This window comes from Crotalus tigris, unplaced genomic scaffold (assembly GCF_016545835.1).
Source record: "Crotalus tigris isolate CLP2741 ecotype Arizona unplaced genomic scaffold, ASM1654583v1 scf7180000018016.4438896, whole genome shotgun sequence".
Taxonomy (NCBI): Eukaryota; Metazoa; Chordata; class Lepidosauria; order Squamata; family Viperidae; genus Crotalus; species Crotalus tigris.
This window is the reverse complement of record NW_024096778.1, coordinates 2,468,153-2,491,334: the sequence shown is the minus strand read 5'-3', so window position 1 is coordinate 2,491,334 and position 23,182 is coordinate 2,468,153. Positions and strand designations below refer to the sequence as shown.

General features: G+C 42.4%; 2 protein-coding genes across 6 annotated transcripts in view; one reads left to right on the top strand and one right to left on the bottom strand.

Moving 5' to 3' along the window:
* Positions 1–1,953, top strand: part of SMAP1 (small ArfGAP 1) — a 61,180-nt gene extending 59,227 nt beyond the window's left edge. For both annotated transcript variants that reach the window (XM_039346708.1, XM_039346709.1), the window contains one exon: positions 993–1,953. In XM_039346708.1, coding sequence (XP_039202642.1) covers positions 993–1,127 — 135 coding nt within the window. In that variant the 3' untranslated portion in view covers positions 1,128–1,953. The remainder of the gene's footprint in view (positions 1–992) is intronic.
* On the bottom strand, positions 1,877–22,951 carry B3GAT2 (beta-1,3-glucuronyltransferase 2). 4 transcript variants are annotated; one of them, XM_039346711.1, is made up of 4 exons: positions 21,317–22,951; positions 9,832–9,976; positions 2,486–2,634; positions 1,877–2,394 (listed from the first exon to the last, which is right to left on the bottom strand). In XM_039346711.1, exons 1-4 carry the CDS (start codon positions 21,887–21,889, stop codon positions 2,308–2,310), a joined length of 954 nt encoding a protein of 317 aa, XP_039202645.1. In that variant the 5' UTR covers positions 21,890–22,951; the 3' UTR covers positions 1,877–2,307. The 4 variants fall into 4 exon arrangements, 3 of the variants coding, with proteins under 3 accessions (XP_039202645.1, XP_039202644.1, XP_039202646.1); XR_005557082.1 differs by lacking the exons at positions 1,877–2,394; positions 2,486–2,634 and adding exons at positions 4,854–6,336; positions 8,543–8,641; XM_039346710.1 differs by having other exon boundaries at positions 1,877–2,634.
* Positions 22,952–23,182: the final 231 nt, after the last annotated feature.

Below are 23,182 nucleotides of genomic sequence, written 5' to 3'. Positions count from 1 at the left end.
TTTTCTCAGTGTCCAGTCACTGCCCTCCATTCCAATCCTGTTTCCCTGGCCTTATGTTTCTTCTCATTCTCTTAAATCCAGCAAGATTACGCTCCAGTTTTTCCACCTCTTGATAGGATGGATAGTTTTTGAATGACTTACATTTTGAAGTTGTTTTTTTTTTTTAATTAATCTAATTTTTACACCACCCAACTCCCAGCGACTGGTGTGATTTAGTTTGCCTTTGCATCTATATAACTTCAGCCTCTTCAATCTAACTGCTATCCCATATGTTAAAACTAATTAGACTTGAACAAATCCTTCTACTCACAATTACATTTCACAGTGCAGTGGAAATTGTGGCAGGCCATGGGGTTTTCCTTTAGTACTCGTGGATTCTTATAAGAGACATTTAAAATGCATAGTAACCAAATTTCATTTTTTAAATCTGGAATGTAAGTATTATGCAGGTGTTGGAAAGGCAGAATATAATTATCTATATTTATCTTTTAACTGAAAGCTATTCCACTTGTTGCCAGAGTGCTACTTCAGTGCTTTGATAAACTGGGCAGGAAACAAGTTTCCTGAGTACGTTTACTTTTCATGCCGGCATTGCTATTGAAATTGCAAAATTGATCACTCAGCCATGATTATTTCATACGGACATTAGTGGAAAAACATGATATGCACATGGATTGCAATCTGTACATTACCTCTATATTTTCTTAGTATATAAAAATATATTAATCAATCAAATCTCAGACATTTTTAAAAGGTTGTATTTGGGAGGGGTTTCTTACCTAATTTTTTTTAAAAACCTTGAGCTGTGAGAAATTAATGTTGTAAGCAAATACATCAGTGTCTTTCTGTCATCTATCTGTCTATCTACCTATCGATATTATGTGTGTGCATGTGTCCGTGCACGTACGTGCATGCACATGCGCACTTCAGTATAAAGTATGAAATGTTTGGATGCCTGCACCTAACCACAATCTTGTGTGTATGTTTCACAGATGAATCAGCAAATGGCTGGAATGACTCTGAATAGTTCCAATAATATGATGGGCTTTGGCCAACCACCAAACACAATGGCAGGATGGACTGGAAGTTCTTCGGGCCAAACCCTCAGTACACAACTCTGGAAGTGAAAAGGCAATAGAAGTTTAAATCAAGAGACCCGACATTCCATGCCCGAATACATCTAGTTTCCCTGTTCTGTCCATGTACACTACCCGTTCCTCCAATTTCAAACATTCATTTTAAAAGTAATCTTAACTGACCGTGTTGTGGTCTGTACTGACTTCAATTCTGATGTAGTGAAAAGCAAGTTGAATACATTGGCAGCTTTCTTCATTCCACAATGTTTTGATTTTGCAAATTTTACTTTTCAGAAAAGCTACACGACCAACTGCATACTCAAATTATTTTATCTTGTAGAGCATTTGTTTCCATATAAGGGAAATAGGTATCATGTTAGTGCTATCTCTAAAATGTAAACTCCACCTTGCAAATTACCCAGTGATCCTGTAGAAGGTACTGTATGAACAAAACGTTAATTATATAAATAAGAATGTACCTTGTATCATTGAAATATGCATTTCCTTGTGTGATAATGATTTTGTTTCATCATTCATTTCACTGTGATATTATAATGGTGTGATGAGCAGGGAAAATGGCTCACAAGAGAGAGATAAACCTGGAGGGAACTGCTACTCCATCAATTTTCTTTCCACTGTTTTGAGTTGCCCGTGTCAAAAGAAGCTGGTTTGACCAACAGAGAACTGTACAGGATTAATCAGCAGTGTACTGCACAGCATCTATGCAGGGTAACTCAAATTATATATTTAATTTTGTCATTGCAGTTGTATCCAGGTTTCTGCCAGTAAATTGTGTTTACATTTTATGGTGCCTCATATTGATAAGCAGTTGCTTCCCTATATTAAAGAAATCCATAAACATTGTGTAATTATTTTATTCTATAAGAATTGTGTCTATTCTTAAAAACAATGCTTTTTAAATTCAGGAATAAACCTGGAAGCCACGCCGTAAACGCTTCTCATTTTTTTTAGACTAATAACTTCAGTGCATTACCGCCTCTTCACTGAACATGTGTAAAGGAAATGTGAACAGTTAGAAAATTAAAGCAGGACAGAGAAATGCATGCAAAGTAAGTGAAGCCTAAGTAGACATTTCTTCAGCTATCTGCCAGTAGTCTTCCATTAGGCTGTTAGAGGCTGCAGTTGTACAACAGCAATTTGTACAGTCTGAATATGGTAAGCATGTCTGATGCATCCATTAATTATGGCATATCCCATTTGTGCTGACAGATCACACTTCAATTCTGATATTGTCCAGGTGATACTTTGGCTCATTAGCTAGATTTACCTTTTCTGTTCTAGTATGCCATACGAGAACCTGGAAAAAGTTGAACAAAAGTATTAGTTGGCATTGATTCTCCACAAGTTGAATTGGAGACTAATGGCCATTGTAGAAATAACATTGGTACCTTTGTGCAGTTGCTGGCTTTGGGCTCCAGTTCCTCCATTGTGGTAATCTGCCTCAGAAAGTCAGATTCCTGCATCCCAGGTTGTGTCCCGTGGCGTCTAAATACAGCTTTGGGGTTGGATAAAATCACCTGAAGGCTTACAGCAAACCCTTTGGAAATCAAATAATAATTAAAATCATTTTATAAACATTTTATTGAACTTTAGAATTAATGGGGGAGGAGTGTTTAACCCTACCATTTCAAATACATTCCCAAGTATTTACTCAGTATCACACAATGGTCTATCACACAGGTCGGCAACCTGCGGCTCCGGAGCCGCATGCGGCTCTTTGAGCCTTCCCCTGCGGCTCCCAGCCTCCTCTGCCTTTGCAGAGAGAGACAGAGACAGAGAGAGGAATTGTGCTTCCCTGCTCTCTCTCTCTCTCTCTCTCTCTCTCTCTCTCTCTCTCTCTGTGTGTGTGTGTGTGTGTGTGTGTGTGTGTGTGTGTGTGTGTGTGTGTATAAAAAAAAGAGAGTGCACTCACAGTATTCTCCGAGGAGCTGAAAAGCTTTCTGGGCGGAGCTCCTCCCTTTGCTGCGTCTCTGCAGGAAGCAGGAAGGGCAGGAGAGAGCTAGCTAGCCCAGCTAGGCTGACTCAGGAATTCTGGGAGTTGAAGTCCATGAGTCATAAAAGAGACGAGGTTGCCTACCCCTGATCTTGTTGGACAACAGCCTGAAGCTTGTCAGGTGAGCAGCAGATAGGAGAGGGGGGGGAGAAAGAGAGAGAGAGAAAGAGAGAGGGGGGAGAGAGAGAGAGGAAAGAGAGAGAGAGAAAGAAAGAGAGCGGGGGAAGAGGAGTGGCAGACCAAGGGCAGATAGAGAGGGAGAGAGACAGAGAGAGAGACAGACCCTTTTGACATCTAAAATGAAGATAACACTGCATATATCCTTTTTTTACCTCTGTGTGTGTGTGTGTGTGTGTGTGTGTATGTATGTATGTATATATATATATATATATATATATATATATATATATATATACATACATACATACATATACATATACATATATATATATACACATACACACACATACATATACACACACAAACACACACACACCTATAATAAAGGTAAAAAAGGATATATGCAGTGTTATCTTCATTTTAGATATCAAAATGGTTTTGCGGCTCCCAGTGTTTTGTTTTTGGTGGGAAACGGGTCCAAGTGGCTCTTTAAGTGTTTTGGGTTGCCTACCCCTGGTCTATCATATTGTTACATATGCAAACTGACTGGTATGCTACAGGCCACTTTTATTCTGAAAAGTTACAAGCTGTGTTCTTCCATATCTGTTTAAAACTTTATATGGTTTGTTAAAGTATAGTGACATTCATCATAAGCAGTTAGAGTTTCCATATGAGCAAAAGGCTGGCTGGAGGGGAAATGTGAATTTTAAAAAGATGAGACCAACCAATGATTCTTCCCTGACACCATCTTTGTAATTAATTTAAAATTTAAGCCGAAGGTAAATGTAACCATTAAAACAAAAATAAATGTGACTGAATGAATTTACATGCAGACCATTTTTTTCATTTACATTAAAACCAAAATCCATGTCATCCCTACTTTAATATATGAAATAGCCTATCCTTAAATGATGCAATTCTTAAGTGATACAAAACCAGAGTCTTAAAAATTAATGCTCCAACACTGGAGGTTCTTAAGAAGAAATTGGACAACAATTTGTCTGAAATGGTATAGAGCAGACATGTGAAACACAAGGCCCGGGGGCCAGATGTGGCCCGCAATGTGGTTTCATGTGGCCCGCGAAGCCATCCTGGAAACAGTGGCCGCCCAGGAGCCAATGTACAATTTTGTGGTGGCCATCTATGCTGAAACATTCAGTTTTAGCTCCACAAGGCCGTCTGGAAACAGCAAGGGACCGGCCCCTGCCACGTTGGCCCCACCCTCTGGGTGTGCATTGGGGAGGTGTCACCCTTTGTGAGGAATGAAGAAATGCACCATCACCTGGAAGTGGCCAGCAAATGGCCCTCGCCTACTTCATATATCTGGCTTGATGGGCTCTGGGGGAGGGGTTTCGGCAGGCTGTTCCAGTGGACCATGCCTTGGCACTTGCTTTGGTCCCACCCCCTTCTACGAGAGATCCTAAGATCTGTCCCATTCCTGCCCAGGCCCCCACAGGCACCCTTGACGCGAACGATGTAGAGCTGGCCACGCCCACCCAGTAGGCCACACCCACTCCAGCCACACCCACCCAGTAGGCTGTGCCCACCCTGGCCACATCTACCCGGCCCCCCGAGGACAATCGCAATGCTGATGCGGCCCTCAATAAACTTGAGTTTGACACCCCTGGAATAGAGTTTCCTGATTGAGCAGGGGATTAGACTAGAAGACCTCCAAGGTCCTTTCCAACTGTTATTCTGTAATTTGGTTAATGTTTATTACAGAGTACCTCTGGTTTCGTTAACCTTTCCTTTCAATAAAAGCTGATCTGTTGCTGATCTCTTCTCTGTAGAGTCACAACCTTTAAGACCTTAACCAAATTATACATTTGAATGACACTAAAAAAAATGTATTAAATGATTTGAAAATAATCTCATTAGCTATATTCTATCTTAACTGATTTTAAATGCAAATGAAATGCAATCAAATCTAGTTTTTCTCTTGGCCCCAGTATTTTTAGAAAAGTAACCATATGCCTTCCATCCCCCGAAATAAGTGTAGCCCATAGTCCAGAAAATTTTGTGCAGCTCTAGAATAAAAATGGCATTTTATCCTTAACATTATTTAGGTTAAAGCTTTTGACTTTAATTGTGAGGAGTATGGCAAACTTTAATACCATTTAAATGAATATATTTTGAAAGAACATTACATTTGAAACAGAGTAATCCATATATGATGAGATCCTTGTTGGATCTGTTGGTTCTTAAATTTGAAATTGGTATGGAGCTGCTTTTTAAAAAAGCTTATCGCTAAAGACTACAATCTTTACAAGGTACATTGCTGTTAAGACATCAGAAAGTCCTTAAAAGATACAAGAACACAAGTAGTGATTGCCTGCATTCACCAATATTTTTATTCTTGCATCCATTTTGTTAGCTGTAATGGAACCCATCTACAAGAGTTATGAATTAGAAACAACTTGAAATATAAAGTTCTGCCATCTGAGTAACACATTGTACAATTTCTTGCACGACATCTCAGCATCATGTTGGGTGTGCAAAGTTTAGTACTGCATCGTCTCTTAATAGGTGTTTTTCACTAGTTCTTCTGAAGTAGTATTTATTCTACTTCCAATTTAAGATGAAAGGGAGAGCTTATGGAGGAAGAGAAGGAAGGTGATTGGACTGACAAGGGAAGGAGAATGAAAAATTAGTTCAGGGAAATGTTTAATATTCTGTTGCTCCTGACTGATGAACATTACTTTCTTTTTATCATCTTCAAGGTATTGCTTGGACTCAGCATTCTGATTAAGTCTCCTATCATTATGCACAGAATTCCTTACAGCCATTATTCAGACAAGTAGGTAGTCTGCATTCTTTCAAATAAAGCTGCAGCTTTATGTATAGGGTAATGGCAGCCTGAAGGCAACCAGCTGGCTTTCAAAACTTTAAGAGTTAAATATATCTTTAATAGTCTTATTAATTTTAAAAAATAACAAGAATTAGTACCAGATGCTTAGGGGGTAACTCTTCCCCTGTTAAGTCCTGAGTGGGAAGTTCAAGATGGCGTTTGGCTTCATTTATGAACAACCTACTTAATATAGGAATTAATGTGTGAAATCTGAGCTACAATCTGCGACAATTGTTTTTGCTGCACATGTTAATATTCAGGTAATGAAAATTCTAGAGCTGTTGAAAGAAGCAGAAAAACATAACAGTGTTAAAAACATCCTGGAACATGTCTACAGGAAATCATCTTCACAACTCTGCCAAAAGGAAGAAAAAATATCCCCAGACATTGCACAACTAATTACATCTTCCAATATATATTGAACCCACACAATGGCTGGGTTCAACTGTGTTCAAGTAACATCTTTATCTGGTTTTAGAGCAGTGGTTCTCAACCTTTTTAATGCCGCGACCTCCAACCGGTCGTAAGTCGAGGACTACTCAACCGGTCGTAAGTTGAGGACTACTCAACTGGTGTAGCACCGTTTGCAGAATGTGACTTTCGGCGGGCTCAGCAGGGCAGAGACAGCCTGGACAAGTCCTATTGGCTTTTGAAAGCCAATAGAATTAGACTCTATTCAAGAGAGTCTATTCTATTGGCTTTCAAAAGCCAATAGAATAAAAGGGAGTAGCACAGCTAAAGAAAAGGGGAAAAAAATGGCGGACTGCGTTGTTTGGCGACCCCCGTGAAATGGTTGTTCGACCCCAAATGGGGTCCCGACCCACAGGTTGAGAACCACTGTTTTAGAGTAAGGTGTTATATAAAAACACCAACCTTCCACTGTTCTAGAAATTAACCTAGAAGTAATCAATGTTATTCTAAAACAAGGCAGGACAAGAAGCCATGGATGGACATTAATCAAAGAAAGAAGAAACCTAGAACTAAGGAGAAACTTCCTGACAGAACAATTAACCAGTGGAATAACCTGCCTCCAGAAGCGGTAAATGCTCCAACACTGGAAGTTTTTAAGAAGAGACTGGACAACCATTTGTCTGAAATGGTATAGGATTTCCTGCCTGAGCAGCGGGTTGGACTAGATCAGGGCTTTTCAACCTTTTCACCCATTGTACCACTTTTAAGATATGGCAACATCCGAGTACCACCAGTCACCTAGCAAGGTGTCAAAAACTTGATGACCCCCCCCCAAAGGAAAAAAAAGATAAAGTACAGGTAGTCCTCAACTTACAACAGTTCACTTAGTGACTGTTCGAAGTTACAATAGCACTGAAAAAACTGCCACCCCAAGCCACAGCCAAGCAAGACACCTGCCTGCCTGCCTGCCCGGTGGCACTTTTCCTCCTGTCTGAGGTTTTCATGTTGTGAGCATTTCTGTTGAGGATTGGCAGCGGGGGTGGGGTGGGGGGGTGTTTGGTTTTTATTCCCCCCGTCTGCTGGGTGGTTGCAGCAGGTTTTGGTCACTTCACATAAACCTGGGACACTGTGACCGTCATAAATATGAATCAGTTGTCAAGCATCTAAATATAAATCACAAGACCCTGGAGATGCTGCAACATTCCAGCTGATCACTTCTTCTGGGCTCAGCAGAAGCGCCAGGATCAGTGCCGAGTTCCAGCTGGAGCCTGGCACTGATCCTGGCGCTTCGACTGAGCCCTGACAATCCCGAAGAAGCGCCTATCCTGGCGCTTCCGCTGAGCCCTGACAGCCCTGCAGCTCCAGCCATCTCTTGCTCAGGCTTGTGCAGTGCTGCCACCAGTTCAGCTCATTCTCCTCCCCCGTTACACTTTTCTAGGATGCTTGCGTACCACCTCCCAGGTGCCAATGTACCACAGGTGGTACCCGTGCCACTGGTTGAAAATCCCTGGACTAGATGACCTCCAAGGTCCCTCCCAACTTTTTTCATTATTTATTTATTTATTTATTTATTTATTTATTTATTATTAACTTGGAACTTTTTAGAGCTAAACTGACTCTTCATGCCTCAAGCTATGTCATCTGAATAAGGTAGGAGCCTGAGTCTGTCCTTTCTACTTCCAAACACCAATAGTTTATCAGCTGGCTTCGTTGGGAACTGGCCCGACTGCCAGTTCAGTGGGCCATCAGTTATCAAGTACCATCAGCACAGGGGATAAATCATCTTACCAAGGGAGCAGCTTGATCAGGGAAGTCATACAAATCTAATCCCCGAGGAGTCTTTATGAAGCATTGATGCATCTAACAGCCTACATTCAATCAGGTTCCAAGTTGGCTTCCACACAGTATCCACCTAAGAATTTTGACAGTCCCTTCTACGACTGAATGAAAGCTATAAACCTGATACACACTGTACTAACTAGGTCATAATGTGATTTTGTTAATTTTGGCATAGCTTGTTACATAAATTCAGCCATCGTTTACAAATATTTTATGGCTTTGCCTATTACTTACTTATTATGATTGTTTATATCCTGTCTTTCAGTACAGTCTTCCCAAAACAATTTTAAATGAAGACAAAGACATTTATAGAATCCTTCATAGCATAAGAGCCTGAGGACAGGGAGAATATAAGTTGTGGAAATTTGACAAATTATGGTTTATTCAATAAACATGAGTAAACAAACTATAGCTTAGGACATTAGCCCATTTCAATTTGCTCAATAATATTCATAATTAAAAAGTACAGAAGCTGATGCTGGAGTGAAGTAACCCTCAGCAATTTTCCCGCTATTATTATTTTAATTTGCTAAGCATTCTATAGAAAGTTTTTAATAAGCCAGATCGTTTCACCAACAATGCATGAATAAATTGCAAAGCAGGAAATATAAACCGTATGTCTGTACGGCCCTTTCCTCCATGCTCACCACTTTTCTAGCCACATGCCCATGAATCAAAATTCAAAACTTTATAGTTGTGCAGGCATAGATCTGTGACTGCATCAAAAGCAATTCAGACAGCACTCGAAATGCCTTTAGCATATACAAGAGATTGACCAAGCATGCAGGCTAACTATGCAGCCTGCGATACGGCTGAAGATTGACAAGATTAATTTTTGAAGTGTTCCTGCTTTGCTAGCTATTGTCAATTTCTCCTTTAAGCAAAGCGTTTCAAGCTATTATCTGCCTACAAGTCACTTCAACCATGTTTTTTGGCAGCTTGTGCAAAATTATTCATCTTTTTGATGAACTAGCAGTTTTTAAACTTAAAAGTCACAGCAAGGGCCTCTTAGTTGGTGGAATATTGGTAACAGTGTGTTGGTTTGCAAGGCAGTTCCTAGATTAGGGATTCTTTTAAAAACAAAACAAAAAAAACAAAAAAACCCAGCATCAACACAGATAGAATAAAACTGGTTTTTGGTGGGTCTAGCGGATGTGCTGGCCAAGATGTCCAAAAATCTGTGATTCAGTTCAATTTGATTCAGAATTCCCCGAGAATTAAAAGAGTTTTGCCAGGATGCTCCTGACAATAAAAGACAGTTAAAGTTACTGAATTAAAATCCATAGTTTATTAAGATACCAATCCCATAAATTTCTACAAACTTCTTAAACCTCTTGCGGATCAGAAAGGTACTGCTGATAAATAAGCATTTTAAAAGCTGAAATCACCAGAATTCTAAGTGATTCTGCTCACTATAAGATCCAGGAGTTTGCAGGCTTATACTTATTATTTCAATAACTAGAAGTGTTAATATCTATGCCCATTTCTACACTAATTGCTGAGATTTCTGAGGAGATACTCACCTGCCATATCAATGGCAAAAGGCCTACCTGCCCGCCAACCAGTGTACCAGCCAACAACTTTGCCTTTTTCCACAATTGGGCGCTCGTAGCGTCGGCCCCCCACTAGCCCTACGGGCCATACAGAGACTTTGCGAGTTGTACGCATCTAAAGGAAGAAAGCAGAATATCTTTTTCAAAACAGGTTCTTTACAAAGAAAGAATAGTCACAATTTTCTAACGACAGGTTCTAAGTAGCGTCACTTTCCTTACCTAATACCTTCCAGATACATTCTAACTATGAAGTTTCCCAGCTCTGTTTCAGGAAAACATAATAACCACAAGCCTTTCTCTAAAGCAATCTTTCTCAAGCTTAGCTACTTTTAAGATGTGGCAGCACCCCAACTGGGTAATTCTGAGCGTTGAAGTCCACACATCTTCAAGTTGGCAAGATTCAGAAATGCTGTTCTAAACCTAATTAGCACTACCAATAATTCTGATTTTGGGCAAATGAGTAGCTGCAGTTAGTTGCAAAAAGAAATAAAGGCTTCAGAGCAGGGGTGTCCAATCTTGGCAACTTTAAGACTTGTGGACTTCAACTTCCAGAATTCCTCAGCCAGCCAAGGTTGGACACCCGTGTTTTAGTTTAGAGGATGACTAGAAGAGTCAAGCAGTCAAGCACAATGCTTGGGCAGCTTGTTCTGAAGTGCTAAATTGTTAGATTTATTGCAGTCATTCTAGCGTGATCAGATGTTTTTGGAAATCACATTTATATGACTTAGATCTACAGAGGGAATGTTCAACTTTACTAAATAAAGGATGTGATATCTATTCTGAAAGGTATATCATATCTAAAATGATCATAAGAACTAGTTTCACCAGGCTAGAAACTGGGAGATCGAGAGTTCTAGTATCACCTTAGACACGAGGTCAGTTGGGTGATTCTGGGCCAGTCACTTTCTCTCAGCCCAAGGAAAGAGGCAAATGTAAACCAGTCCTAGAAAAACTTTGCCAAGAAAAGTGCAGACTCTGACAATTGACATAACTGAATGGAAGAAAAAAAAAAGATAACATTCTATTTTTTCATAGAATGAGGGGAGATCATTGTAAACTTTTATATTCACAAAATAATAAAGCGTAATCATTGGCCTGAACCTTGGAGATCATTAAGTCTAATCCAGGGGTCTTCAAACTTGGCAACTTTTAAAACTTGTGGATTTCAACTCCCAGAACTCCTTAGCCAGCTGGCTGAGGAATTCTGGGAGTTGAAGTCCACAAGTCCTAAAAGTTGCCAAGTTTGAAGACCCCTGGTCTAATCCTTTGCCAGTGCAAGATTCATTTTAAAAACCATATCATTAAAGGATTATGCCAACAATCCGTGTCTAGATGTCTTCAAGAGGACTACGTTTGTCATAAACCAGTGAGTCGTACAGAAGAGCACCAACAAATATCCCAGAAGACAACAGCAAAACTTTCCCATAAAATTGTCAAGAAAATTACACAGACATGAAGTCAATTCAAAAGAGACATTTTTTTAAAGGTTAGTAAACAGATAATTCTTTGTATTAAATATTTAAGATGTAAACACTATGCCTTGGAAGTATTATTGCCACCAAGGCATTATAAAACATTGTGCTGGCCTCTTGTACTTAATAAAATGCAAGAATACGAGCATTTGGGTAAACCTCTCATGCATTATTTAACCTTCCTCGAAAACCAATTTGGTATGGAGCTTTACAAACATAAAAAAAGAGAGCACCGTTAAAAAAAGAACCCTGAAAAATCAAAATCTGGTTTATTAACAAACAGAAAAGTATATTCTGTTTCAGCTGATTTTATAAAACGTAGATTTCTCTCTTAGCTCTTAATGCTTGTTCAGCTTTCAATGTCCCAATGTACAGCCATTTTCTTCATTCATTGTGAACACAGACACACTTTCCTGCAGGCCTGTGTGTATAACAAATACATAGTAGATTATAATAAACATGTCTATGAAAACCTTGAACCAAAGAGCCATCTGCTCATTCAGTTTTTAAACAAAACACCTTTTTAGGTCCCTCTGGCTGGCTTCTATTTTTCTCTCTTGTTTTGTGTGATATTTTCTCCCAGGATTGAAAGCATGAATGGTTCTTCTTCAGATGGAGCTCTGGACTCTTTCTGAAGGAAGAGTCACATAAAAATGAACAAATGACAAACCAATTACTGTTACCTTTTGGCTCCTTTGTCATTCGAAAAGTAGCTTCCCTTAATTCAAAAGCAATTATTTTCGACAATTCAGGCAACTGCTAATCTTTACTCGCCTGTTGCTTTCATATCACTTACTACAGGTAGTCCTTGACTAACAACCATTCTTAACAACAATCAGAAATTACAACAGCACTGAAAAAAGTCTTATGACTTTTTTAGTCATAAGCATTTATGGCCATTGCAACATCCCCATAGTCTTGTGATCAAAATTCAGTTGTTTGGCAACTGGCATGTACTTACAACAGTGGCAACGTCCTTGGGTCATGACCTTCCTAGGGGGCTTCTAACAAGCAAAGTCAATGGGGGAGATCGGACTCACTTAATGACTGTACCAAAACAACTGCAGCCAAAAAAGGTTGGAAAAATAGGCACGACTCAGTTTCTCTCAAGCTCAGTCTCGCTAATGAACTGTTGGGTTCTTGCAAATTCTTACTTAAGCAAAGAAAATAAAAATGTGTTTACTTCTGATACAGAAATAGAAAGACAAATGGTTTTCTGTAGAAGAGGTAAAACACTTAAAGTTTAATCCAGTCCCCATTTACTCTGATACATAACTGTTTTTCACATGGGAGCTTTCTTTTGGAACTTGGAGGCAAACTTAATAGTTGAGGCCATGGTTAATATGGGACAGGTCCTGTTCTGGCTCCCTCTCATTTCCAGGTAAAAGAGAGACAGATACTCCTGCCTGAAACCTTGAGGTTACAGAGATTGATAAAACTGGGCTCTTTTATGAGTAGAGATTTGCACTCCAGAGAAAACAGAACTTACCAGAAGCTTTGCTTGAATAGATCATGATTTTAATTTGTGCTAAGTTTCTTTGGACTTCAGTAGTTAAGTTGAATTACTTCTATGTAGCAATCTACGTGATCTATTTACCTTTTTTTAGGGTTCTACCTAGAGATATAATACAAGTATTATTAACATTTTTACAATAAGTCTCCTTCTCCAAGTAGAACTTGAGGAAATTTTAGTAGCTACCGAATTCAGCTAATTGAAGTAATGTAAATAGGGACCAAAACCACTAGATAAAATTACTTCTATTGTTCTGAACTGAAAATTAACATTTTTTAAAAGGGAGTGAATTGATGCTTAAAGAATAAAGAAAGTGGGAATAATTGAATAAACAGTGTTGGCCTTTACAGATCCATATCCAGCAAGGGCCAAACATGAGAAGATCCGTTCATATTTTTTATAATTTAAGAATCATGCAGAAATTATCTATTCGTTTTAAATGTGAGGGTAGTCTGAGGAGGACTTATTTCATTTATTCTCTGGAAAATATTTTATCTAGTATATTTCTAAAATGTTGCCTGATATTTTCTTGTCAATGAAAATGAATAAAGCATCTCATCATTTATATGTTTTTAAAAACACAGCCGCCATATTACTTCAGCATAAAAAAAAAATCACTGAGCAGCAATGCATAACTCATCTTAAGATACTTAAGTTGCACTTATTTATAAAGGGAGACAGTAAAAATGAAGCCATACTGGACGCCAGGATGACTTATAATAGAATTGTTCCCACCAATCTAGAGATAAAAGGAAGACGACAGGATCACACATGGTCTGTGCAGGGGAACATGGGCCCAGGAGGAAGTTATATCAAGGAGACATCATGAATAGTATTAAAGAAAACTGAGACATGTGCTTGGGATTACTACACACCCTCTTGGGAGTCAGGCAATGTACAAAATGAATAATAAATGTTAGAGTTAGCACATACTGTATACCCGGCTTCCTGACTTTCCTTTGGCTTAACTTGCAAGACCATCATCAATCATTCAGGCCTGATTAGAAGGAAAGAACATCTTAAATTCTTCTTAGGGTGATAAGATATTAAAACTGCTTAGAAATAGATTTGGAGTTTATCCAGTTTTTGTTAATATTGTACAGAGTTATGGGGGGGAGGGTTAACATTTGGATTATAGCCTGAAACAGTGTGTCCAGTGTGTATACTTGTTGTATTGCTGTGTAATAAAGCCACGTTACGTACTCTATCTCAACAATGCACTTTGGGATTCTATGTACAAGTGCTGCAAAAGAGTACAGGAAGTCCTCGGGTTATGATCCTACTTGGGACTGGAATTTTGGTCACTAAATGAAGTGGCTGGTAAGTGAAACATCACCTGTTGGGCCACTTAGCCACAGCAGTTCTGGCAGTCCCTACTTGTGGTTATTAAGTGAGCACCAGGTGGCCATTAGGTGAGGCTCACATGTGACTGTGACTTGCAACCTCCTGATGGCTTCCACTTTGACCTTGGCTGTTGGAGGCTTACTGGGAAACTTTCAAATGGTGATCACGTCTCCCAGAAGCTCCCTACACCAATCTCAACCATCCTCAGCTTAGTCTCTCCCACCCAGGACCCTCAGTCCTTCAAAGGCAAGAGATGCTTTCAGATGACCACTGAGTGTAATGTTACGTGGGAATGTGAGAATGACCGTCTGTGACCCTCACTAACACTTAACCATGGCATCCAGGACTGCTAGAAAGGCCATCACTAAATAATGTGACTGTCTGACATTGTGCTGCATCACATCAAGAGCAATTCAGGTCCCAATTGCCATTGTAACCTAAGGACTACCTATAGCTCAGGTAACACTGAAAGAATGACAGCTTCTCCATTTCTACAATACTATATGGCAGGGGTCCCCAACCTTGGCCACTTTATGACTTGTGGACTTCAACTTCCAGAATTCCTCAGCCAGCATGGCTGGCTGAGGAATTCTGGGAGTTGAAGTCCACAAGTCATAAAGTGGCCGAGATTGGGGACCTCTGCTATATGGAACATATGGGTTCTACCTTTACCAGCAATAAAGTGATAATAGAGCCATGGTGGCACAATGGTTCGAATCTAGTTTTGCAGGCTAACACTGCCCAAGCCAGCAGTTCAATCCTGACCAATTCAAAGATGACTCAGCCTTCTATCCTTCCGATGCAGGTAAAATGAGGACCCAGATTGTTGGGGGCAATAGGCTGACTCTTAGAGAGGGCTGTAAAGCACTATGAAGTGATATATAGTGCTATTGCTATGATTCCTGAAAAACAGCAGCTCACCACAAATGTTCAGTACTTTTAACGTTCTAAAGCACTACTACAGTAATAAAGCCAAACAATCAACAGATACCTGTGGTTTTAGATCATAAATAACACCCTGATGGTGTTCCTTCTAGTCTTTTAAAATGTCATGCTAGAATTATGTTCTATAATTGGTGTTTCCTATTCTCAAAAGACAACTTTGAGTTATGTCAGACTATATACAGATGGTAAGACCGAGACAGAGAACTCAAATTGGAATTACGGGACTCAGATTACCATGGCAACCATTCAACTCCAATTCAGGAATTGATTATTAGTACAACAAATGGATAGTGAGGTAAGTGAGGTAGCACATTCAATCTGTTGTGAACTTTTATCAAAACAAACACATTCAGAGACAAAAATATTACGTACTTTTTCAGATTTGGGGGCAGGAGCTACTACACATTCACAGAATTCTAGAACCATTTTGGTTGTTGGGTTGAAGTTAAAGCAGTGAAAATACTCAGTAACTAATTTCTTTGTCTCATTATCCTATTGTTAAAGACATTTTTCATCTAACATTTCATTGGAATATATAATTTGAATTCATTATTTTGCATACTGCATTCTTGAACAATTGAGAACAGCTCTTAAATTTCTTTTGTGTGGCATCTTTTTGGACACTAGAAAAGTATTATCATTTATAAAAATTTTAATGATTAAACCTGAGGCAATGCACTTGATAACTCACTTCAGTTTTATAAAGAAGAAATTGTTGATGGCTATTGTTTGAATTAGCTGTGGTTCACTGTATAAACACTACCATTCAACCCATATTTAACTAGTTTGTTCATCTGAATGTCAAGGGACACTTTATCAAATGTTTTGCAGAAGTCAAGACCTTACCACTGTCTACTAAGAATAATAGCTATAAAGAAAATTGAAATGAGACTATCCAACAAGACTAATTTTTGACAAATCTACTATATGTAAAAGTGCTTAAGATCAATCTTTATTTTCTTTAGAAGTGTCCAATATGGTGTCGAACTGATTGCAGTTCCTTTTGTTCCTCTTTGTTGCTTTCCTTCATTCATCTAATGTTTAACAATTTTCCTTAATTTCTCCATGGTAATGAACAGACTTTCAACCAAGCCACAAGCAACTTGCTTCAATATCCTGAGATGAAATCTACAAAGTTCTAAACTCATTCAAAAGACTAGAATCTTAATAAGATTCTTAATAAGCCAGAGATGGAATTGTCCTCCATCACCTAATTCTTCACAATTTACGATCAAAACATATCCTATTCTTAAATGAATAAATATAGATGTATAAACAGGTACAACATTATATATTTCAGTATTTGAAAATGATCACTAGGCTAAAAATGATGGAGCTATAATTCTACTATAAAAAGTATAAAACTCTTTTGAGATCCCGAATTATACCCTATCATTGTAGAAAACTGATCAGTAATACGGTAATTTTAATGTGCTTTATTTTCCAAACAGCTTTGTTTATTGGATTTTCTCCAGTTTATCAAATATTCTTATTGTCACTGTAAACCAAAAGAACAATTAACCAGTGGAACAGCTTGCCCTCAAAAAGCATGGGTGCTCCATCACTGGAGGTTTTTAAGAAGGGACTGGATAGTCACTTGTCTGAGATGGTATAGGTCAGTGATGGCGAACCTTTTAGAGACCTAGTGCCCAAAAACTGCTCTGCCCCTGCCCCACCTACCCACCCACAGGGCCACGCATTGCCTCCACAGCCCACTGCAGATCGCCCAGGCAGCCCAGCAGCGCCATGGTGGCTACGTCCTCCACACTCCACACATCATCTTTGTGCGACAGGGCGTGAGGGTGGAGTCTTGCTCCCGCTGCCTGGCTGCCATGTGCTTGGCTGTGCTGCTCCACGTCATCCGTGCCCAGGGGGAACTCTCCCCCAGGGGGGATGCTGGTGAGGAGGGGGCTGTGGGGGGAGGAGGGGCTGGGGCAACAGCACACATGCCCACAGAGAGGGCTCTGAGTGCCACCTCTGACATGCATGCCATAGGTTCGCCACCACTAGTATAGGTTATCCTGCTTGAGCGGGGGGCTGGACTAGAAGATCTCCAAGGTACCTTCCAGCACTATTCTATTCTAACCTAGAACAAAAATCTTGTTTGCTTCAGAAAGATAAACTCTTAAATCCTTAGAATGGATATTTAATAAAAGAAAAATACAATATTCCACTCTGCACATTTCAATAGTTTTTCATAGATAAATGAAAATTTAAACATGCAAACCAGATATTGCTCCAGAAGAGATGCTTAGTCCCTATTCCCATTTTTTCTAACACACACACACACACACACAAAGCATAAGGCATAGAATTGTGGGAGAAGGTTTAATACTCTCCTCTCCTAAGCAAATTGTTGAGAAAAAAAAACTAGTTAGTTTCCTGCTAAATTTAGTAGCAGCAATGCATAAATGTTTTGAAGGAATCTCACTTTACTCATTTAGCTTGAAAGCTACAGCTCATAATCCATTCACTAAGAAAAGGCAGAAATAGGTCATGAGAATGTTAAACATCTTTTCTTTGGTAAGCCTTGATAATGGCTGGTGAGGGTATCAACATTCGAAATTGCTCTTGGAAGGATGGAACATCAATTTCCTCTCATTCACCTATTTTTCAGTTCAGCTGGATCCCTGCCAAACAGGATATATTCAGAATTTAGGGGGGGGGGTTTATATCCTGAGAGAAAAGCAATACTGCTTTGTAAATAGATTCAGGTCTTGGAGGCAGAAAAGGCAATGACTCAGAAATTTTTACTATTTCCCAGGCTTTCTGTAGCCAACACAAATCCTGATGATCAGTTGAAAAAAAAAAAAAACCAATTTCCACCTTCTTTCTAATAAGAATGTAGGATGCTTGTGACATTCTCAAAGAGTTGTCATATATTTATTTTGAAAGGGTGCCAGGTCAATATACAGCAGGGGTAGGCAACCTTGGCTCTTTTATGACTCGTGGACTTCAACTCCCAGAATTCTGTAGCTCAGGGTTGAAATGAGGGGCCCTTGATGCTTTCTGGTCTTGGCTTTTTTCTTGCAGATGTTTCATGACCCACACTAGGTTACATGATCAATGCTACTGCTGTACTAGCCTTGATGATGTTACCTAGAGGAATTCTGGGAATTGAGTCATAAAAGAGCCAAGGTTGCCTACCCCTGATACAGAGAATACTGTTCTCTTACATCTAATTCAACTTTTCTCTAAACTACAATTCCCAGAGTAACCTGCAGGGGGGGAAACAAATAAATTAAAAGTGCCTCTGTTCAGGAATGTTCCACAAGAATGTTCCATGCCCAAACAAACAGTCAACTAACCTGACCAACCTTGTAAGACAAAATATAGATGTTTCATTAACCAAACTAGGTAACATCATCAAGGCTAGTACAGCACCAGCATTGATCATGTAACCTAGTGTGGGTCATGAAACAAGAAAATAAAACCAACACCAGAGAGCATCAAAGACCCCTCATTTCAACTCTGAGCTACAAATATTTTCCTTTATTGAGACAAAATACACTGAGACAAGTTTTTTAAAAAGCTGTCTTTGCTTTGTTCCGTCTCCTCTGGCCCCTTTGGGATGGACTCTAGCCAGGAGACTCCAGGACATTCCTAATCAACACCAGTCTCCTTTTTTTTTTCTAGGCAATCATTCACTGAATCCCTGGGCTGCAGCCATCCACCATTTTTGTCTTACGATCTAAGAAAGCCTCAGCCCCCATGGAGCCCAGAGGCATTCTTAGATGACAGCCAATGCCAAGGCTTGCCTTTACAATGCACCAGCCTTTCCTCAATATACTAAAAAGATGAATGAGATAGAAGGCAAGTAGTCTCTCAAAGCTTTGCAAAAGTGACCTTTTTTGTTGTGTGTGTGGGGGACAGGGGTTAGCCTTGCCATTTAGCCAATACTTAGCATGCTGAAGAGACTCTCCCTTAAACTCTTGTTTTTATAAAAGCCTTGTTGAATTGAAAGAAGAAGAAGAAAAGAGGCGAGATGGTTAACCATAGAGGAAAAGGCAGGTTCTATCCTCGCATATTTACTCAGCCAAGCTCTCAGTGGATCTGTATGGTCTCTTTGCTAGTCCTCAGCTGCATATTCATTTAGGCTTTGAGGAAGTGGAGGTTGTCTCTCCGGGGAGTTTTTTTTGTTTGTTTTTTTTTAATGCAACCCAATGTGGGAGATGTATTCACGGTAAATCACCAGTTCAAAAAGAAAAGGCATCCAGAGAGGCGGGTAACTAAGAAATGAACAGCCAGAACTTTGGCTGCATTCAAGAGTTCCAAGCAGCCTCCAACAGCTTAATGGGAAAGAAAACAAATCAGCTAGAATGTTCTCCTTTTCAGCCACTTTCAATGAAAGCTTCAGAGCCAGAAGCTGCTGCACAAGGAAGGGAAGCCAAGCTCTTGAGGGGAGGAGCAGCACCTGCCAAAAGCAGCCTGCTGAAAGAGACCCGAACTCATTTTGAACCCTAAACACATATCGGGAGAGTTGAACAGCCTTCGGAAGAGGCTCTTGGGCACTCAGGCACTCAGTGTGCTCTGCGTCTTTCCGCAGTGCCTGGATTTAATCTATCAATTCTTAATGCACTTATTTGCAAAAAAAAAAAAAAAGGAGGAAACTGTTTACATGCAGATGGGGTGGGGGGCTGGGGGGAAGAGAAGAAATTTGCCGCTATCTAGACTCACCAAAGCAGAAAAGAAATGCCACCCAGTTTTGTCGGACACATGAGGATCCTCACCTATGCAGATGGGATTTGTAGTCTACTCACCTGTAACTGGGGGAGGGGATTTTTTAAAATGTATATATTAGAGAATATATACATTTTATGACAGGACAACTCTTACAAACTGCACATTTTGCTGGCTGAAGTTGATCAATCTTACTTATTCCTGCATGCATTGATATCTCTCCTTTAAAAGGTTTTTTCCTGCCAGAAGGACATGTGTATGTGTATGTGTGTGTGGGGGGGGGGGATTGATGGTGGCTATCTAACTTCTTGTTTCTTCCAGTTCTTTCCCAAATATGTCCCAAACTTTTATTTAAAAGAATGAACAAAACTTGCTCTTGGGAAACAATGGCCATCAAAGAAGAGGGGGAAAGCCTTTACACACACACACACATACACACACACACACCATCAAGCCTACAAAACTGTCAGGAAGTCTCTGCAGAAAAGAAAGTAATCAGTCACATGTGTAAAGGGAAAGGATAGAAAGAGAAATGAGTAATAGTTAAAAATATTTTACAAATCTCAAAGTCCTATGTTAATTTTTTTTAAAAAATGTTTGCTTAATGTAAGGGTTTTTGTGGGAAGTTACTTCAGCAAGAGAAAAGGCATCAAACTTGGTTCTTTAAAAAAAACAAACATCAAACTGCCACTGCCAACACTGCAGAAAATGTCTGCATAATACCGCTAAAGGCTTGGGAGATGGAAATACTGTAATAAGATGATGCTGAAGGAAAAAGATGAAAGGCAATTTGGTGACCAATTGTTTCTTGATACTGTATAATGGGTATCCCTAATGTTTGAGGCTTTGGCTTGGAGTGAGGAAAGGGTATTGCAATTAAATCTAACTGCAGTGCCTGGAGTCTAAATTTAAGTGGAAGTTAAAATCTAAGGAAGGAAGGAAAGAAGGAAGGAAGGAAGGAAGGAAGGAAGGAAGGAAGGAAGGATCCCTTTGCTAGATACTTTGCAAATAAAAAAAAAATCTATCCCCTTGTTTTTACTGGTCACAACACTGGCGTTGAAATTAAGTTTTACGCCTCCGATCTGATTCAGAGGGGAGGGAGCACAAGGGAATGCGCGGGTCACAGTGGCTGCTTAAGGAAAGCCAGCCGGCCAGTCCGTCTGAGCTGGCAGCCCCGCCAGCAGCCCCGGGTGGAGAACGGGCTGGCGGGACGAGAGAAAAACCTCGCGGGATCGCGACGCCGCCTGCAAGGGATTCAAAGCCGCGGAAGCGCTGGGGCGGAACGGTTCGTCCAAGAGGCAACTTGAAGGCCCGCAAAGGGAAGGGCGAAAGAGAGTTTTTGCCCGACCGGTGCGGAGTTTCTTCCGGAAAAGCGAAACGCTCCTAAGCTGGGAGGCAGCACCGAGGATCTCTAACGGAACGAGCCCCGCTGAAGTCGGGGGTCTCCCTTGCTCGACGGGGACCGATCCTTAGCGAAGCTCGCCTCTCCCTCCTCCGTTACCTCCTCGAAGAGCTCCAGGCTGTAGGTGTTGTCGTCGTCGGCGAAGAAAAGCACCCCCGGCTGCGGGGCCGGCAAATGCTGGTGCCGCTGGCGGATCCAGGCCAAGCCCGCGTTGCGCTGCTCCGTGGCCCTGGGCTGGCCCGGGCGCTTGTACCTGCGCGGCGTCAGCACGTGCAGGTGGGTGCAGGGGGGGCCGCCCCGTCGGTCGAGCCCCGCGGCGAAGCGGCTGACCAGTTCGGTGCCGATCGCCGAGTCCTCCACTAGGATCCAATGCAAGTGCGCCACCTGCCGGAAGGTGTTGGCCAGCCGCGTCAGCTCGGCTTTCTGGACCGGCCGGCTGTAGGTCGGCGTGATGGCATAGATGAGAGGCAGCTGCTGCTGCTGCTGCGGCGGCGGCTGCTCGGCCTCCCGCCGGCGAGGCGCCTCCTGGTGAGGCGCGGGCTGCGGCCGCCGGGCGAGGTGGGACGAGGACGGACGGGGCGCCCGGTTGCCGCCGTCCGTGTCCAGCATGAGGATCACCAGCAGCACCCAGGGCAGCAGCACCAGGAAGCGGCTCAAGATCAGCGACTTCATGCTGGCGCCGCCGCGCCGCCCCCCTGCCTCGCCGGCCGGGGCGCCGCCAGCGCTACAGCCCTCACAGCAGCGGCAGTGGCAGCGGGGGAGAGCGGGCCCCGGGCTTCCCCCGCCGGCGCCGCCTCCCCCGGCGCGGAGACTCAGCCGGTGCTGCCCTCGCCATGGAGCGGGCGGCAGGGCGCAAGGCGGGAGCCCCGGTTTCCTGGCGGTGGGAAGCTCGGCGCAGCGGAGGCGGACGGGCACCGGGCGGGGAGGGGAGGGGATCGGCCGCCGTGGTCCCAACACCTTGGAGAGGGAGGAGGGCGGCGGTGAGGAAGATCGGGGCCCCGCTCTGCGAGCCTGCCGGGCGAAGCGGGCGGCGGGCCGGTGACCTCCCGCGGGCGAGGCGCTTCAGGGCAGGCGGGACCCTCCCGGAACTCTCGGCTCTCTTGGCCAGAGCCCGAAGCGAGGCGGAGAGAGGGACGCGCGCCCCGGCCGCTTCCAGGAGCCCCTCCGGATTTCTGCCGCCTCTTTCAGGCTTCCCGCTGCTTCCTTCTTCCTCGCTTCCCGCTCAGCATCCCTGGCGCTTTCGCCACTCCCGGAGCGGTGGGACTCTGAGGGGAACGGAACGGCGAGGGTGACGGGCTCTTCCAGGCGCCGTTGCCGCCTCCTCCTCTCCCCCTCCGCCGGCCCTGCCCGAAGGGCGTCCCTGGAAGCGCGTCGGAGTCCCGGTGGGCGCAATCGGAGCAGCAGGAGCAGGCGGAGAAGTGAAGCTCCGGCGGGAGGGAGACTACGGGGCGGCAAGCTGCTTCTCCGGGCGGCTCTGCTCGTGTGTGCGTGTGGGGCGGGGGGGGGAGAGGGGGAGGGATCCCCTCGGGTCTGATGCGGCGCAGGGGTGGGAAGTAGACGCTTCTTCTTCTTCTTCGGGAGAGGCTTTGCAGCCGCCGCTTTTATTCTCTCGTCCCTTTCGCTGCGGGTTCTGTGGAGAATAGGCAGGGGAGGTTCACGTGCTGATCAACTCCGGAGATCCAAAGAGAGAGGCAGGAGCCGGCTTGTGGCGATGATTAGTCGCCTCCTGAGGAAGAAAAATGCCGGTATTGATCTTCAGCCAAACAGCCGAGCGATTAAAGCCGCTCGGCTATTGTGTTGGAAGGAGGGGGCTGAACAGGGCAAACGTCCAAAGCGGGGGGGGGGGAGAGAGAAAGAAGTGGAGGAGGGTTGATTGCCTACAGGACTTAACTGGGAACCTGCCCGCCCTCTCTTCCCCGCAGTTGTTAACGGGAGCGGCCGAGGGAGAACCAGGGAAGAAATGGT